Source organism: Carcharodon carcharias, chromosome 4, assembly GCF_017639515.1.
Source record: "Carcharodon carcharias isolate sCarCar2 chromosome 4, sCarCar2.pri, whole genome shotgun sequence".
In the NCBI taxonomy this organism is placed as follows: Eukaryota; Metazoa; Chordata; class Chondrichthyes; order Lamniformes; family Lamnidae; genus Carcharodon; species Carcharodon carcharias.
The window spans coordinates 150,426,950-150,446,581 of record NC_054470.1 but is presented as its reverse complement, the minus strand read 5'-3'; the positions used below and the strand labels follow the sequence as shown (position 1 = coordinate 150,446,581).

The window sequence follows — 19,632 nt, the reverse complement described above, 5'->3', positions numbered from 1 at the left end:
ACAGCACAGGAACAAGCCCTTCGGCCCTCCAAGCGTGCACCGATCATATTGCCCGTCAACTAAAACATTTTGCACTTCCGGGGTCTGTATCCCTCTTTTCCCATCCTATTCATGTATTTGTCAAGCTGCCTCTTAAACACCACTATTGTACCTGCTTCCACTACCTCCTCTGGCAGCAAATTCCAGACACTCACTACCATCTGCGTAAAAAATTTGCCCCGCACATCTCCTCTATGGTTTTCTCCTCTCACCTTAAATCTATGTCCCCTAGTAATTGACTCTTCCACCCTGGGAAAAAGCTTCTGACTATCTGCTCTGTCCATGCCATTCATAACTTGGTAAACTTCTATCAAGTCGCCCCTCAATCTCCGTCGTGCTAGTGAGAACAATCCGAGTTTCTTCAACCTCTCCTCATAGCTAATAACCTCCAGACCAGGCAGCATCCTGGTAAACCTCCTCTGCACCCTCTCCAATACATCCATGTCCTTCTGGTAATGTGGCGATCAGAATTGCACGCAATATTCCAAGTGTGGCCTAACCAAGGTTCTATACAGCTGCAGCATGACTTCCCAGCTTTTATACTCAATACCCCTGCCAATGAAGGCAAGCATTCTGTATGCCTTCCTGACTACCTTATCCACCAGCATTGCCACTTTCATTGACCCGTGGACCTGTACACCCAGATCCCTCTGCCCATCAATGCACGTAAGGGTTCTGCCATTTACTGTATAATTCCTGCCTGTATTAGACCTTCCAAGATGCATTATCTTGTCCGGATTAAACTCCGTCTGCCATTTCTCCGCCCAAGTCTCCAACCGATCTATATCCCGTTGTATCCTTTGACAATCCTCTTCACTACCTGCAACTCCTCCAACCTTATTGTCATCTGCAAACTTACTAATTAGTCCAGTTACATTTTCCTCCAAATCATTTATGTATACTACAAACAGCAAAGGTCCCAGCACTGATCCCTGCGGAACTCCACTAGTCACAGCTCTCCATTCAGAAAAGCACCCTTCCACTGCTACCCTCTGTCTTCTATGACCAAGCCAATCCTGTATCCATCTTGCCAGCTCACCTCTGATCCCATGCGACTTTACCTTCTGTACCAGTCTTCCATGAGGGAAGTCTTTCCTTACTGAAATCCATGTATATAACATCCACGGCCCTTCCATCGTCGATCATCTTTGTCACTTCCTCAAAAAACTCGATCAAGTTAGTGAGACACCACCTCCCCTTCACAAAACCATGCTGCCTCTCACTAATACGCCCATTTGCTTCCAAATGGTAGTAAATCCTGTCACGAAAAATCTTCTCCAATAATTTCCCTACCACTGACATACGGCTCACCTGCCTGTAATTTCCTGGATTATCCCTGCTGCCCTTCTTAAACAATGGAACAACATTGGCCATTCTCCAGTCCTCTGGGACCTCACCCGTAGCCAGTGAGGATACAAGGATTTCTGTCAAGGCCCCAGCAATCTCCTCCCTTGCCTCCCTCAGTACTCTGGGGTAGTTCCCATCTGACCCTGGGGACTTATCCACCTTAATATTCTTCAAGATACCTAACACCACCTCTTTTTTGATCTCAACATGATCCAGGCTATCTGCACACTCTTCCCTAGACAAATCAACCGCTAAGTCTTTCTCTTTGGTGAATACTAATGAGAAGTACTCATTTAGTATCTCTCCCATTTCTTCTGGCTCCACACACAGATTCCCACTTCTGTCCCTGTGGGCCCACTCTTTCCCTGGCTACCCTCTTGCTTTTTACATATGTATAAAAGGCCTTGGGATTTTCCTTAATCCTGGTTGCCAGTGACTTTTCATGACCCCTTTTAGCCCTCCTGACTCCTTGCTTAAGTTTCTTCCTACTTTCTTTATATTCTCCACGGGTTTCATCTGTTCCCAGCCTTCTAGCCCATACGAATGCTTCCCTTTTCTTTTTGACTAATCTCACAATATCCTTCGTTATCAAAGGTTCCTGAAACTTGCCATGCTTATCCTTCATTCTAGCAGGAAAATGCCGGTCCTGAATTCTTATCAACTGACGTTTGAAAGCTCCCCATATGTCAGTTGTTGATTTGCCCTCAAACATTCACCTCCAGTCTAGATTCCTCAGTTCCTGCCTAATATTGTTATAATTAGCCTTCCCCCAATTAAGCACCTTAACCCAAGGACTCCTGTTATCCTTATCCACCAGTACTTTGAAACTTATTGAATTATGGTCACTTTTCCCGAAATGCTCCCTTACTGAAACTTCAACCACCTGGCCAGGTTCATTCCCTAATACCAGGTCCAGTATTGCCCCTTCCCTTTCAAATCTTTCTGTTTGTCAGCATTCTCTATCTCCCACTGTTTCTCTAAGCCTTTCTGTGACTTGAGTTCTTCTGTGCGATTTGATTAGATGTATTCAGCAATATTCTGTCTATTTTTAATCTTTGTTCAAAAACTGCATAAAGTTAATTTTTTAAGTGAGTTTTTCAAATATTAAGCAATTCAGAGTGTAAATTGATGATGCTTAACGGTTCAAATACTAGGGGGACACATGTTTAACAAAAGAAAAGTAATAAATAGGGACTTCAGAAGTAGCTTCTTTACTTAAACAGTATGAGTTGTGGAGTTAAGTAGACAGAGCAAATGGATGTGTCTCCTGAGGAAGAAGAGCTTGAGAGCCGTGAGAAAGTGGATAATTGAAGATTGAGTTTTCTAACAGAAAAGCTTCAAGGAACAGAGGTTCAGGATAGTATGGTGTATGACTTGGAGGGGAACCTTGACTTGATGGGGTTCCAATGATATTTGCATTCTTGTCCTCCTCAGTGGTAGAAGTCACTTAGCTGAAAGATGCTGTCATAGTAAGTTTGGTGAGTTGCCACAGTTTCATAGAATCATAGAGGTCTACAGCACAGCATAAGGCCCTTTGACTCATCGAGTTTGTGCCAGTCAAACAAGTACCTAACTATTCTAATCCCATTTTCCAGCACTAGGCCCGTAGCCTTGTATGCCATGGCATCTCAAGTGCACATCCAAATACTTCTTAAATGTTATGAGGGTTTCTGCCTCTACCACCCTTTCAGGCAGTGAGTTCCAGATTCCCACCACCCTCTGGGTGAAAAAATTCTTCCTCTAAACCTCCTGCCCCTTACCTTAAATCTATGCCCCCTGGTTGTTGATCCCTCCACCAAGGGGAAAAGTTCCTTCCTGCCCCTCATAATTTTATCATGTCCCCCCTCAATCTCCTCTGCTCCAGGAAAAATAACCCCAGTCTATCCAATCTCTCTTCATAACCAAAACTCTCCAGCCCAGGCAACATCCTGGTAAATCTCCTCTGCACTCTCTCTAGTGCAATCACATCCTTCCTATTATGCGGATTCCAGAACTGCTTGCAATACCCTAGCTATGATCTAACCAGTGTTTTATACAGTTCCAGCATAACCCCCCCTGCTCTTATATTCTATGCCTCGGCTAATAAAGGCAAGTATCCCATATGCCTTCTTAACCATCTTATCTACCTATCCTGCTACCTTAAGGGACTGGTGGACATGCACACCAAGTTCCCTCTGATCCTTGGTACTTCTCGGGGTCCTACCATTCATCGTGTATTCCTGTTTGTCCTGCCCAAGTACACCACCTCACACTTATCCGGATTAAATTCTATTTGCCACTGATCAGCCCATCTGACCAGTCCATCTATATCCTCCTGTAATCTAAGGCTATCCTTCACACTATTTACCACTCCACCAATTTTCGTGTCATCCACAAATTTACACTATGTTCAAGTCTAAATGGTTTATATATACCACAAACAGCAAGGGACCCAACACTGATCCCTGTGGAACTCCACTGGACACAAGCATCCAGTCACAAAAACACCCCTTGACCATCGCCCTCTGCTACCTGCCACTCAGCCAATTCTGGGTACAATTTACCAAATTACCTTGGATCCCATGGGCTCTTACATTCGTTATCAGTCTCCCATGCAGGACCTTATCAAAAGCCTTGCTGAAGCCCAAGTAGACTACATCAAATGCATTGCCCTCATCTACACACCTAGTCACCTCTTCAAAAAATTCAATCATTAATTCAATCAAATTTCCTGTGGGGAAGGGGTTGGATAATGACAGATTTCTGATGAACCATTGTTAAAGCTTCAGTTTAAGTGCCATGCAACCCAGTACAAAATGGAGATGGGAACAACTTCGAAACATCAGCAGCACTCAGAATCCATATATCAAGCAAATTCCATTGTATCGCTCATGCCAGCTATATTATGCCTGTAGTTGTCCCCCATTCCAATTAACATTGCAGTACCTGTTTAAACCTCTAATAGTTCACCTAGTGGGAGAATTTGAGCAGATTTGAATTCATAATGCTTTTTCCAGGACTAGTGTAAAATATTCTAAACCGTGGTTATATATTGATTAGAATGCAATAAGAAGAATTGATTAGTATAGATGTTTACGTTCATAATATGTTGACATTGTTTCCATATATTTGCCGATAAAACAAAACACTTGATCCTTAAATGACATTTATATGCTGTTTTGTTTGTTCTTCACAGTATTCACCAAGCATGACAATGAGTGTGTGATCTTGTATCCATCCTCTTGATCAAGACCAGAATGGTTTTCCCTCTTAAAAGATGAAATAAGTACATCCAAGAGAAGAATGAAATATTTTACAAAGGTCTACAGGAAACAGAGGTTTTGACTCTAGCAAAGACCCTGTTGTTCTTCTGTAAATGACAATAGTGTCTCAATGTGTACTGAAAGCGGGTCCAAAATATTCTTTTTAAGTTTACAAAACCTCAGAGACTGAACAGTTCAATCATTTAAATGTAGGAGATGCCTGATCTAGGCATCACACAGTAACTTACATGACCTCCCACAGTTTAATAAGACATGGTGTGCTTGATTCAGCTGTTTGAAAGAATACAATCAGAAACACGGCTTAATGTGAGTCTTCTTTCTTCTGTTTTTCCCTTCCAAATTCATTTTTTAGTCTAAGTATCTCAAGTTATGTTACTTGTAATTTTGTATTGCATAAATAGGCTCCCAATAATACCTCTTTTTATGCTTTATGAGATATCATTGCTGGTTAGCAGAGCAAATATACTAGCCAAACACCATAGGATAAAATAAACATGGAAGGGAAAAAGAAAAGCAAATGAAAAGCTTGCACTTAACATTGTGTTCAGTAAGTGTTATTCATTGAATTAGAACTACATTAATTGTCCTGTGTTATAGGAGAGAGCCTGTCTTTTAATCATAGAGTGTGGTGGTGGATTCAGGTCCATAAATACAGTTCTGGCATATCAGTGTTGAACACTACATGGGATATGCTTATGGTCACTGATAATAGCCAATAAGTGCTATAGTCATTGCAGCTCAGAAATTGCAGAATATTCTTTTTATTTCTCTTTTTTCCTCTCTACCCTGATAACAGTAAAATATGCTAAGACATAGTGATCTGGGAGTGCGACTAGGAATATTTGAGGTAAATTGTACAACCTGTGTGACCTTGGTCCACCACTAACAGAAGATGGCCAATCTTCCTTATTTAATGTCACCCCATAAAGATCTGCATTTTAGCCATTACCTCTTTTTAAAAAAAATGAAAATGAAACTATCTTTTGTAAATTTTCATGTATTCCTTATTCTTCCTTCTGTGCAAAATGATATATTGTAAATGTACATTGTGTAGATTGTAACAAACTGCAGTTTTTGTTTTGTTTGGTTTTTGATTTGTATGTGTATGAGATTGAGGGTTCTCAAAGTTACTGCAGTTAGGGCCTTTTCCTATGGGAATATTTTCTGGACTGAGAGTGAAATCAGTGTAAAATTTTTGTACAAAATGCAGGCTAACTTTTTCAGTTCTCAGACCACATAAAAGGAAGATATTTCAATGGGAATTACCAACATTTTCCCACATGGAATAATGATTTTAAAATACGCTTTAATTATATATATTAAAGAATTATACAATTATATTGTAACTGTTAGAGGTTAACTGACTCACTGCAGTTGGCATCTCTTGTTACTAATACAATTTTCTATTGGAGGCCAATAAATTTAAGTATAGAACATTTTTTTTAACTTTTCAAAGACTTCAACAAGGGAACTAGTAATAATGATTGCACAATACAACATCGGAGGCAATTTTTTGCTACTGATCAATGTAATTGTGACATTTGGTGATCATTTATAATTATGGCAGTGGATCCCTCTAAAATGTATTGAGAAACTAAGCAATCAGTGAACACTTAGTGAAATAACAAAATAAGAAAATTGTTCATGTAATCCTTTCCATGGTTCCTCATTTGAAAAGGCCCTAACAGGTATGGAGTTTCTGTACAACAATTTGATCATTATAATCTTCTGCTTGCATGAAGTGATATGTATAAGTGAAACAAAAAAGGCACCGCCACACCCCAAAAAACTAACTTTAATATGGTCAGTCAGACCTTTTTCTTGTATTATCTTTTGCAGATGATTTATATATTAACCAGAAATGTAATGCCAGTACCAAGTCAAATGCTTAGTAATCACACACAATTTTGAATTTCAGTCTGAATACAATGCCTATTTGTTGAGGTGGTTATAGTTAGCTTTCTTTTAGTGACAGTTTGCTGAAATATGATGACAATTTTGTGACTTTTGTGAAGTTATGCCAGTATGGCATATTTAATGTTGTGATTTAGAGCATTCTGGTTCTAGGAAGAACTGGCCTGTTCTCACCAAATGATCTGAGCATGCAAGTAACATTGTTGTACAAGCCATGGCTTGTACTAAAGAAAGACATTTTGAACTTCCAGACCTTTTTTTTTACTGAACCAGGCCAAAATGCTACTATCTCTGTAAGCTTCATGGAATCCTGAGTACATTAAGACTTAGTTATATTTTGTCTTGTTTTAGAATTCTGGAGAGTTGTTCTTTAGAGCTGGGATGATCAGTGTTACTCATCCAAGTGGTTCATCTAGCCTTGTTATATTAAACAATTTAAGTGAAAAAGATATCACAGCATTAGCGCATTAAGTATTTGGGTTACATATTGATAGCAGATAACTGGTTTATATTTTCATAAGCCACTGCCCACCACCAACAACCTGAAAGAAAATGTGCTTTCTTGCTTTGTTGTTTATTGTTTCCATTTTATAAACTATTTATAACTCATTGAAATTCATTTGATTTTCTTGCTGAGAAATAAGGTATATCAACCGGGGTGATTTTTAAAATTTGCATAAATCTAGCAGGGGTGGACAAGGTATTGTCATCAGCATGAGGTCTGAATCATTGCAAGATCAAGCCTCATTTCAGTAATATTGGTGAACTTCCAATACTGAATAACCAGGTTGGGAACAGTTGGGATATTTGCAGCTGCTCTATGGAACCAAGCCAGACGTTAACGGGGTTGGAGTGGGAAATTACAGGAGCTCTGCAATGAACAGGAAGCTCCACTCAAAGTGTGCACTTCACCCACTGTTAACTAAATTTGCTTTGAGATCCTAAATATGGTGTAGGACCCCCTAGTTTTCACACAATGTAAGTAATCTCCTACTTATTTCAGGCAGGACACTGCTCACCTGTTTCCCAGACTGCTCCAAAATCACAGTTAGCTGATTGTCAGCGGGAATAGGGTGGCTCGAGCTATACCATGATTTATATTCTACTACCACCTGTTTCTGCCCAAAACCTAGATGAAAATCACCTTAATTTTTTTATTGTTTTACCCACAGAGGTAGTTTGTTTAGAGGGCCTATATTAATTGCATTCATTATTTGTATATGCATGGTCTGTCCCTTACGTTCATATAAGCACTGAATATTATGAGGTAGCACTGTTTATTTTTCTAAACTGGAGTCCGGTTTAGTCCAGTATGTCATTGTATCATACTTGTTAGGTCAATAACTTTAATAAAGTACATTTCCAATTTCTCAGTCCCTCTCTTGGCTTCAGACCATTGGAATTGCTTCATGTCCACCAGCAATTGAACATGTTTAACAGCCAATTATTTATGATACATACTTTTAATTTGTCCGAATTGTTTGGCTGTAGGGATATTTTGCTTAATTCAAAATGTACAATGATGAATATTCATTCAAATATCTGAAATGATAGAGTTAATGTTTCAAGTCCAATATGACTCTTCAATATGAGTTATATTGGACTTAAGCATTAAATCTGTTTCTCACTCCACAGATGCGGCAAGACCTGCTGCGTTTTTCCAGCACTTTCTGTTGGTATTTCAGATCTCCAGCATTTGCAGTATTTTGCTTTTATCTGAAATTATATTTCACATTTGACTGGTATCTATTCAGGTTACATGCTAAAACTAGTTCAATTATGTTACAATTGTGTAGGTAGAACCACAGTACAACACAGAATATTTCTGATTAGCAGGATTTGTTCAAGTCAGTGAAGTTCAAAAGGCCAACTTGTAAACCATGTAAGTTAGTTATGAAAAATAATTTTGTGACAGTTTTCCCATGTATTTTGCCATGATTTCTATAATATTGCCTTTACTTTGTGCCTCTCATTGAGAAATGGTTATTTGAGAGGAAATCCCACCTCTAATGGGAAATTCCCGTAAGCAGTACTCTTAGGATCTAATAGGCCACACGCTTTTGGAATCAGAAAATCAAGTGATCTTTTACCATTTGCCACTATTTTTCCAACATTTGCACAAGAGATTATTAAAGGTAAATATAAATAAATTTAATTCTGCGATGGATAGGTAGCTGCAATAACAGAGTGGTAATTGTTCCAAAAGTCGTTCTGGTGTGTTATGTAAAATAATGTAGTTTGTGTAAGAAACTTTGTCTTGACCATGGTTTATACTGTAAAATACTGTTGTAAAGCGCAAATTGATTCCATGTAGCGTGTGTTTTTGTAGTTATTGTTAGTATGTCACAGAATTAGCCAATTCTTTATTATTTTGGTTTTCTTTTTGTATTTGATTTTTGCCTTGTCGAGCATGCTTAACCAATTCTGGAATCTCTGATGTGGATTGTATTAAAGATTTCAGCCAACTAAACAAACTGCCAGAAACACTAAATTCAGCTCTTCTAATTGAAATATCATTTTGCCCTGAATATCTATAGTTTTTTTTAATGAAAAGAACAATTGAGTATATTTTCCTCTAACTTTAAAATGACAAATTCTAGATTAAACATTAATAAAGATGCATGTCCCTGTAGAATCCAGTGATATGTTCCATTATAGGCACATGATGTAAATTGCACTTATATAAAAACTGCAAAGCTAAACAATTTGTTTTCCAAACGATTAATTTACAGAAGGAGGTACAATATCAAATAAATGCTTATAGGCCTGCTTTGTTTTGATTTATCTCTTTGGGTTTATACTTTCTCCTAAGTATCAAATAAATTGCACATTCTTTTTTATGTAACCTAAACTTTTTATGAAGTTCATATACTTACAGAAAATTAAGTGCATTGGAAGTTATTTTGTTTTGACTTATTTTGAGTGATCCACACTTTAAAACTTAACTGAATTTCTTGAAGAAAACATAGATGAATTACTCTAAAAGCTGTTGTATAGTAATGTTTTTTTAAAATATAAATTTAGCTGAGTTGGGCCAAAGAGCAGCCATACTGTGTTTTTCAGACAACTTGATTTTTTTAGTACAGTTCTTTCTAAATCAAATTCACTGTTCCATTAGTGCTGTACTTGGGTAGTTAGACTCTCATTCTGGAAAACAGGTAATCTGACTTTTATTCTAATGCATATAAAATGGTAAATAATATTTTAACCAGTTAAATTTGCGTTGCCAGGTAGGCTTAAAGAAGATAACCATTTGCTCTAAACTATTTGTACAGTAGTAGGGGAAGTCACGGTATTTGGATTGCATTTGTACTTGGTGTCAACTGCTGAGGTCCAACTGATCTGAAGAAACTGCTGAAAAGAGTTGTTTCTGTGAGTGTAGAGTTAGAATGAAACTCCAGGAGGTAGAAATTCATGATTTCTGGTGATTTTACGGGACGTTGTCACAGATCTATTAACCGGTGACATTGCCACAACTATATTATACGCAAAAGAAAAAAATGTGCTTTTTTTATTTTGTTCTTCAAATCAATTTGATATAATAAGCAGTCACCAAACATTCTGAATTTCAATTTGTTTCTTCTAGTAAAAATAAAATCAAAACATATCTTACTTTTCAATTAATTTAACAATACATGTTGCAAATTCCAACCTTTATTATGTGTTGTCCATGAATATGTGAAAGAATCAACTTATCAGTTCAGTACCCATTTAAAATTGAAAAATAATATAACTTTAGGTTTTTAGGGCAAATTTAATTTATGCAGATGGCTTATAGAAGTTGCTGTATAAAGTTTGAAGCATATCTTGATGGCTGCCCAGCACTGCACAACATTGCATGAACTATGTGTAAAATGAATTTCCTTACCCCAATGTTTTACATTTTTGTATTTGTTCCTGCAGGCACAACAGTATTGTATTTAATAGTTTTACCTTCACTTTTCTTTGTGTTCCTGAGTACTAATTAGCAATGTGTCCTGGTTTATTGTTCAGCACATTATGTATTACACCATTTGTATGTTCTTTAAATTGTAAAATTTCTTAGATTGAAAAAAATGCTCATTAAACTGTTACAACAAATGTATAATAGGCCTTGTTCCTTGATTTAAACAGGTAATCTGACTTTTTGCCAAGTTTCTTAAGTAGAGATATTGCTTTTAGGCAAAGACTTGGAATTATTTTAAAGATATGCCTATCCAAGTGAATCAGTGGTCTGAGGGTGAAAACTTTTGGGCCAAATTTCTTGCACAGTTTAGTGTCTGCACAATTTTGTTGTGGATTGTGGATGACCGAGCATTAACATACACAGTGAGCAGGCATTCATACAGTCAACAGCACAGAGCGTATTGACACCATTGTACTATCCGAAGCCTTTGTAACTATTCACATTGTATGCCCACAGAAGCTTAGGAACTATATGCTACGGACAGAAATTGATATGGGTGCGAGTGCTAACATTGTTCCACTTTGCTTACTAAAAAACCCGTACACAGAGAAGTGGAAAGTGATGGCTCAACCAACCACTGCCAAGTTCACAGCCTACAATGGCTCAGAGATTCTATCCCTGGTATCCATCACACTTCAATATCGCTACAACAATTCACTATGGTCATCCTAGATATTCTATATCTCTCAGAAGGTTGTGAGTCTTTGGAACCCACTTTGTCTAAGGCAGTGGAAGCAGAGTCTTTGAATATTTTTAAGGCAGAGGTAGACTACAAGTCTCATATCAAGCCATCTTTTTTGGTACATTTGGAAAAGATCTGTCAGGAGCTAATGACATTCTGCACACCGTTTGGAAGTCACTGTTTCCAATGATTACCATTTGGACTTTCCATAAACCAAGGTCTTTTCCAACAACACATAGAGGAGAATTTTCCCCCCATCCGGGATGGATGGGGTGTCATCGATCGGGTCCATGCCGCCCAGAGTGACGTGCACCCAGAAGCGCTGTGCACTCACTGTGCGGGTGGGTGGGGGGGTTCACTGAGTGGGGGCCTATGGTCTTTCACGCATGTGCATGAAAGAGCGTAGAAACCTCCCTGAGGCACTGTTTTAAAAATCTAAATAAAGAAAAGAAAAAATTTTAAGACGTTCCCTCATATGACAGTGTCACATGAGCTGGGACATGTCAATGAATTTTTATAAAAATTTTTGTTCAATTTTTAAACACTTCATGAAACCTCATCCCGACAGTTGATGAGGTTCCATGAAAAATGCGAAGGCTGCCTGGGCTCTTCATCTGCCCGCCAACCTTAAGGTTGGACGGGCAGCTCAGTTTATTAGTTTAATTAGTCTTTAAACGGCCTTAATAGGCCTTTGACAGTTCAGCGGGCGTGCAGCCGAGTCAGTTGCGCACCCGCCGAACTGAAAATCTAAGTGACACACGGTGACGTCAGGACTCATGCCCGATGTCACCCCGCGTCATTTTACACCTCGGTGAGCGGGCCCCAACCCTGCTCGTAAAGCCAGAAATTCTGGTCTTAGACTGCATCATATGTGAAATTCCAGGATGTATCTTCGAATATCGAACAGGAAACATTAGCCTTGGTTTTTGGAATCCAATGTTTCCAATCTTTTGTAAAAACAGTTCATCATGGAAACTGATTGCACACTGCTTGAAATGATCTGGAGAACATCTTTAACTAGTGCACCACCCAGATTACAGCGCTTACTCATCAAAGTACAAGGCTATGACAGTGACATATGCAACAAGCCGGGCAGTTCCATGGTCACATTTGATACTTTAAGTTGTTTACTCAACCTGTCTAAAACTGCAGATATTTCCTTAGACCTACAAGTAGATCTCATCGATACTGAAATATCGACCTTACATATCGACCTCATGAGTTTTGGGCAGTATAAATGCCTGCAGCTGCACCAAGAAACATCCAGCGTTGCAACAATTATGGAGGACTGTTTTTGGTGGCTGGCCAGAATCCTTCCAAGACTTTCCAGAGGTTCTAAGAATTTTGGCATGGTAGAAATGAGCTCAGGATATCCCAAGGTATTATCTTCAAAGGCAAGCAAGTCCCTATTCCAGAACCCCTTAAACCTGACCTCCTAAAGCAATAGAACCAAGTGCATATGCGGATAGAATGAACTGGGATACTGGCTATAAAATCAGTATACAAGCCAGAGATGAATGGAGACATCGAAACAGCCATGGAGGAATGTGAGTTATGCCAAGCCTACATGCCCAGTTATCACAAAGAATCATTGTTATCTCACAAAAGCACCCGAATGTTGATGGACCAGAATTGCATTGGAGAAGACTTCTTGGTTGCGACTGATTATTTATCAAATTTTCCCATTATCTGTCATTTAACAACACATCCAGCACAACCATTGCAGACACATTGGGCAGAATTTTACGACAGCGGGATTTTACATTCTCGCTGTCTTCAATGGGGTTCATAATGGCTTGCCGCATTTTATGGCCCTGTCTCTGCCGATATGGGGCCATAAAATTCTGCCCATTGAGTTCAAAGTTTAGTCTATTGGGGCCACCACAAGAGGTTGTTTTGGACAATGAACCCCAATATGCTGGAAACCCATTCAAGGTAATGTGTGAAAAGTTGAAGTTAACTACACTATCTCATCACCACACTATCCCAGGTCCAATGGTGAGGCGGAATATATGGTATGTACAGTAAAGTCCTTAATTTTATAATGTTGGCAAACGAAACAGCATTTGCACGTCACTTGTTACACCTTAGAACCACACAGCTCAGTGCAACCATTCCTTCACCAACAGAATTATTGTTCAGCAGACAAGTGCGAACAACCTTTTCCTATCATTATCCATCGATACTTCCAGGAGTACAAATGAACATATGAATCAGGAGCAGGAGTAGGCCACTCGGGCCTTTTGAACCTACTCCGACATTCAATGAGATCACAGGTGATCTGACTGTAACCTCAAATCCACATTCCCACATACCCTCGATAGCTGTTCACCCCTTTGCTTATCAAGAATCTATATACCTCTGCCTTAAAAATATTCAAAGACCCTGGGCAGAATCTTGCCCTTGGATGGCAGCCGTACCCCACCACTGAAACGGGGCCCGCCGCCATTTTGAGTGGGCGGGCCAATTAAGGCCCACCCAGCGGCATCCCCAATGGGAAGCATTATGCGCTCCCTGTGCGGTGGGGGGAGGGATTCCCCAACAGTCAAAGTGTGCTCTTTCGCATGCGCGCGAAAGAGCGCACTTCTCCCTGAGACAAATTGGTGTCTCAGGGAGATCAGTGACAGTCCGAAAAACTTTAAAAATACAAAAATTTAAAAATTATTAACATATCCCCCTCATATGACAACATTACTCAACTTTATTGATTTTTTAAAATAGGGACATGAAACTTCATCCCGCCAGTGGATAAAGTTTCATGAATAATCTGGAGCCCGCTGGGGCTCCTGGTCTGCCCGCCAGCCTTAAGGTTGGACAGGCAGGTCTTTAATTACTTTAAATAGCCTGTCAATGGCCTCAATTTCACTGTCCACCCGCCTTCCTAAAAACTTAAATGGACCGGGATGGTGTCGGGGATTCCTCCCGACATCATCCCGCGTCATTTTCCTCTCGGCGACCGGGCCTCGCCCCCAAATCACCAAGGGTACAATCCTGGCCTCTGCTTCCACTACTATTGAGGAAGAGGGTTCCAAAGACTCACAACCTTCTGAGAGAAAAATAATTCTCCTCATCTCTGTCAGAATGGGTGATCCTTTATCTCTAAGCAGTAGCCCCAGTACTAGATTCTCCCACAAAAGGAAACATCCTCACCACATCGACCTTGTGAAGATCCCTCAGTGTCTTATATGTTTCAATCAAGTCATCTCTTACTCTTCTAAACTCCAGCAAATACAAGCCTAGCCTATCCAACATTTCCTTAAAGGATACCCCACCCAATCCAGGTATTAGTAAACCTTCTCTAAACTGCTTCTAACACACTTACTTCCTTCCTTAAAACAAGGAGACCAATATTGTCCACAGTACTCCAAATGTGGTCTCGCTAATGCCCTTTATAATTGAAGCATAATCTCCCTACTTTTCTATTCAATTCCCCTAGCAATAAATGATAACATTCTATTAGCTTTCCTAATTACATGCTGTACCTGAATACTAACCTTTTACAATTCATGCACTAGAACCCTAGATCCCTTTGCATCTCAGAGCTCTGCAATCTCTCACCTTTTAGATAATTTGCTTATTTTTTATTTTTCCTGCCACAATGGACAATTTCACACTTTCCCACATTATACTCCATTTTCCAGATCTTTGCCCATTCACTTAATCTATCTATATTCCTTTGTGTTCTCTTCACATCTTACTATCCTACCTATCTTTGTGTCATCAGCAAATTTAGCAACCATACCTTCAGTTCCTTCATCCAAGCATGAGATGCATTCATTGAAAAACAAGGGAAGATGACGGATGCACATGACTGGCATGTAGGCAAAGAATTACCCAACTCAAACATTGGACATATGAATACAACACCTAACCGATGGAACATGGAATCCAGCTGAAATCATTAGCATCTATCCAGAACCACAAGCATATAAGCACGAACACCCAACAGCATGACATTGCAAAGAACCCGGTGCCAAATGTGGGAAAGTACCAGACAATATGCGAAAATATAACTTAGAAGAGGGAGTAGACCAATCGGCCCCTTGAGCCTGCTCTGCCATTTGAAAAGATAATTTTTACAAAATCGCAGAATTGTTACGGTGCAGGAGGAGGCCCTCATGTCTGCACAATCCTCCAATCTTCTCCCTTTTCCCTGTAACCCTGCACCTTCTTCCTTTACAGATAACAGTGTAATTTCCTTTTCAATGCTTCAATTGCAGAATGCTTCAATTACATGGCTGATCTGGTTGTGGTTTCAGCTCTATGTCCCTGTCTACCCCCTTTGACTCCCACTTTGACTCCTTTGTCATTCAAGAATCTATCTAACTCAGCCCTAAAGATGTTCAGTGTCCCAGCCTCCACCGCTCTCTGGGGAAGAGAATTCTAGAGACTAATGACCTTCTGAGAGAAAAAAAATTCTCATCTTTGATTTAAATGGGAAACCACTTATTTTTAAACTGTGTCCGCTAGTTCTAATCTCTCCCTAAGGGGAAACGTCATTTCAGCATTCACTTCAGCATCCCTCTCATTCTTCTGAACTCCAATGGATACAGGCCCAACCCGTCCAAACTTTCCTCAGATGACAACCCCTTCATCCAGAAATTAGTCAAGTCAACCTTCTCTGAACAGCTTCCAATGCAATTATATCCTTTCTTGAGTAAGGAGACCAAAATAGTACTCCAGATGTGGTCTCACCAACACACTGTACAACTGTAGCAAAACCTCCCTACTTTTTTTATACCATTCTCCTTGCAATAAATGACAACATTTCATTTGCCTTCCTAATCTGTATCTGAAAACTAACCTTTTTGTGGTTCATGTACCAGGACACCCAGATCTCTCTGTATCATGGAGTTCTGCAATCTCACTCCATTAAGTAATATACTGCTTTTCTATTCTTCCTGCCAAAGTGGAAAACCTCACATTTTCTGACATTATACTCCAACTGCCGACAAGAAACACTAACCCCATCGAAGTAGAACATGATCTAAGACATGATCCAAATGCAACACTCATACAGTCAACCAGAATTGTGAGAACATACAGTGATCTCAAACCAATTTCACAGTAACCAAGTCTGGGCATATCTGCAAATTACACTTCAGAGACTCATTAGTCTATCACTTTGTATAATTGTATGTTTAAATACCTAAGTTTTTTTTTTGATGTGATGTAAATAGTTCTGATTATTTAAGTACACAATTTTAAGTTAGTAAAAAGGAGGTGTTGTGGTATTCCTTTAAGGGCCGGACCTAAAACTGCTGTCCACCACCAGACAGGATGTGATGTATATACTCATGTAATCAGGCAAGAGATAGGAGCTGCCCTAGAGACCAGATGTGTTTAACTAGCCTCCCAGGTATTGTATATAATTTCATCTCTTCAAGAACCCACATAATTGAGTTACCAGTCCTCTTTGTGTGGTTGGTGTCTTTTTATAAGGTAGAAAACACAACAGCCTGTTGTAATGGAAAGAATTCTAATAATGGAGAACATGTTGCTGATAATAACATATTATTTCAAAATACCATACCATGTGATAGTGCAATTGAAAAATATTAATATTAGAGGAATGTGTTGGACCATTATGTCTTAACCAGAACTATTTGGATTGGCAGTTGTGTTCTGTGCAATTTTTTATCGTTGAGTACTTCAAACCTACAGCATATTCTGCCATCTAAGGACAGCACATTGCAGCTTGTTAGCTACTTTTATTTAGTGTTGACTTCAGGAAATTGGATTTGTTGACAGGGTTTTCTATGAAATAGTGATAGTACATTCTTCAATTACATGCACTACATTAGTTGGGAAATGATCTAACAGGCATTTCAATTTCTAGCTGTGTTCTTGTGTTATCTGCCAGTCACTGTTCATTTGTTCTAGGCTTTCTTCATTTACACTTTTCCATGAACCACCCACACTTCTCGATTCATTATGAATCCCAGCTAAGCACTTCATCAAGGTTCACAGTCACTGAACATATGAAAATATGTGCCAGTAGTTGCTTCCCTTTGATATTCATTGTTCCGTGCACGCACTCTGTGATCTGTCACAGGACCGTCTTTCTGCATAACTAGATTTCCTGTTGCTTGCATAGGAGCTTTTAAGGATACTTTTTTGTGCTATAGTGTATATTATTCTGTTCACATCTAAAGTTTAATTTTCCAATAACCATCCTATGAATTTCCCCATACCTGCTGTAATTAATGATACAAATTTTAGAACAAAAAGTAATGGATCTTGTTATCTTTGTGTGCAGTTAGAGTTTCAGTCTTTATGCTAATTAAGATTTTGACATACCTGCTACTTCATTAAACTATATTCCATCCGGAATAGGATGTCTGACTGACTACCATCATTATGCTCATACAATCTGGCTCAAAGCTGCTGAAATTGCACAGTTCAGTACCTGATTTTTTTTCTTACCTGGCAGGCGAGAGAGCATCTCAGGTGCAGGCCACCTGAATACTCTAATGAAATAATGCTATGATGAAACTATCTCCTCAGGGATCCAACATAGCACAAAAACTCCCAGAAGCTCAGTGGTACACATTAATGATATTATATGTGTGATGAGCTTTTAGGTTTTAATCTGCTACTTGCTTCATGCAGACTGAGCCCAAGGCTGCTTGTTCATGTTATCACTTAAAAACTTGGTTCAGTGGAACCTTTTAAAGCTTCTTTAATTGTTTTTTTTAAGATGCCACTGTATTATTTCATTATTTCTCCACAATAATTAGAGGATGCCACATGTTTGAAACATTGGATACTGTTCTTTTTGATTCTTGAGTGAAACTGGAGAGTTCTGGTTTTATTGATTTGCTGCATACTGCTTAATGCAACATATCAAACTCCACTATGCCAAGATGCATTTTTAAAATTTGAGTATAGTGAATGTTTTGTTTTGTACTACAGATATCACAATGAGCTTTTCCGTGAATACCTAAATGACATTTTCAAACTGTAAGCTCAAAAATTATTTCCACAAACAAAGCATGACTGGATATGTTTATAACTGGTCTTCTGGCGCAGTGGGTAGCATCTGAGCCATAAACTCTGGGTTCAAGTCCCAATCGAGGACTTGATGGCCATGGAAGATATGTTTATAATGTGGCCAAACAAGTTGATCATCAACCTGTAAATCCTTCCAATGCACCAATGACAGGTGGGAGAATCTCCTGTTCAGCCATACCTGGTGTGGAATTGTGCCCCTTATATAGCCTCTGGTGACCTGTTTCAGGAAGACCTTGCCATGGAAACAGACATAAGCATGTGATTTGTCTGTTGCCGCTATGCATGGGAGAGAACCAAGGAAGGAAAATACGTTTATATAATTTCATCAGCTGCCCTTTGATTCAAGGTCCACTCAGAGTCATGAGTTTCTGCCATGGGTCTTCATGTGACTGAACAAGCCAATTTTCGATCTGCAGATCTTTGGGCACATGGTGCAGGATGTCCCAAATGGTAATGGGATCTAGAATACAAGATTTGCTTCCTTTTCTTTCCTCCCTTCCTGCTGCTCTGCCTCATCATTAAGACGTTGGGTTCCAAAGCATGATGCAGCTTGATGGACAAGTTGACAAGTTGTTGCCATTCTGAGCGATTGATAACAAGCTCCTACCAGTCATTAAAGTGAATGCTGCCTCACTTCATTGCCAGTTGAAGGTCTTTGATGTGTTTTCCTTATCCTCTCCTGGAACATTGGCCATTTGAGAGTTGAAAGAACAAAACCTGGTGGGGGGGTAGATGATTTTTAGCCTTGTGCACAGTGGTCAGTTCATCAAAAGTGATTTTTCATGAATTTTGCCTGAAGGCTTGTGGACCTGGCTTCAAGAAGGACACTAGAGTTTTTCTGATGGTCCTCCCATGCGTTGGGAGGGTGCAGATGCATTGCCGATGGAATTTCTCTAGCACTCTTAAATGACACTGGTGCATAGTCCAGGCCTCGCTGCAGTACTTGGGTGTGGTGATGACAATTGTTCTGTATACTAAAACCTTTGTTGCCTTGCAGAGGCCTTTGTTGTCAAGCACTCACTGCCATGGTTTGTAGAAGACTGAGCTAGCAGAGTTGATCGGGTGTTGGATCTCCTCATCAATGGTGGTCTTTTGTGAGAGGTGACTGTTGAGGTATGGGTAGTGCTCAACGTTTTTAGAGTCTCTTCTTCAACATGTACTGAAGGTGGAATATTTGGCTGACTAGGTGTGGTTTTTGCATAGGTTTGCTTTAACAATATTCAAGGACAAGTCAAGTTCCTTGTATGCAGAATTGATGAAATCAAGAGTGGTTTGCAAATCTGATGCAGAATGGGCAATGACACTGCAGTCATCCATAAACTGTAGATCATGCATACCTATGGTGATCAGTTTAGTTTTGGCATGTAGGTGACCAAGGTTAAAAGGTTTTCCATCTAGATATAATTAATACTGACACTGGAGGACAC

General features: G+C 39.4%; 1 protein-coding gene across 6 annotated transcripts in view; it reads left to right on the top strand.

The window, feature by feature from the left end:
* ssbp2 (single-stranded DNA binding protein 2) overlaps positions 1 to 19,632 on the top strand; it is a 590,624-nt gene that overhangs the window by 564,310 nt on the left and 6,682 nt on the right. Inside the window, exon 18 of one of the 6 annotated variants that reach the window (XM_041185701.1) lies at positions 4,562 to 10,647. The exons of the other annotated variants lie outside the window; for them this stretch is intronic. Within the exon in view, the coding sequence (XP_041041635.1) occupies positions 4,562 to 4,591 (30 nt within the window). The 3' untranslated portion in view covers positions 4,592 to 10,647. Of the gene's footprint in view, positions 1 to 4,561; positions 10,648 to 19,632 lie in introns of those variants that run through there. 6 annotated transcript variants of the gene reach the window in all.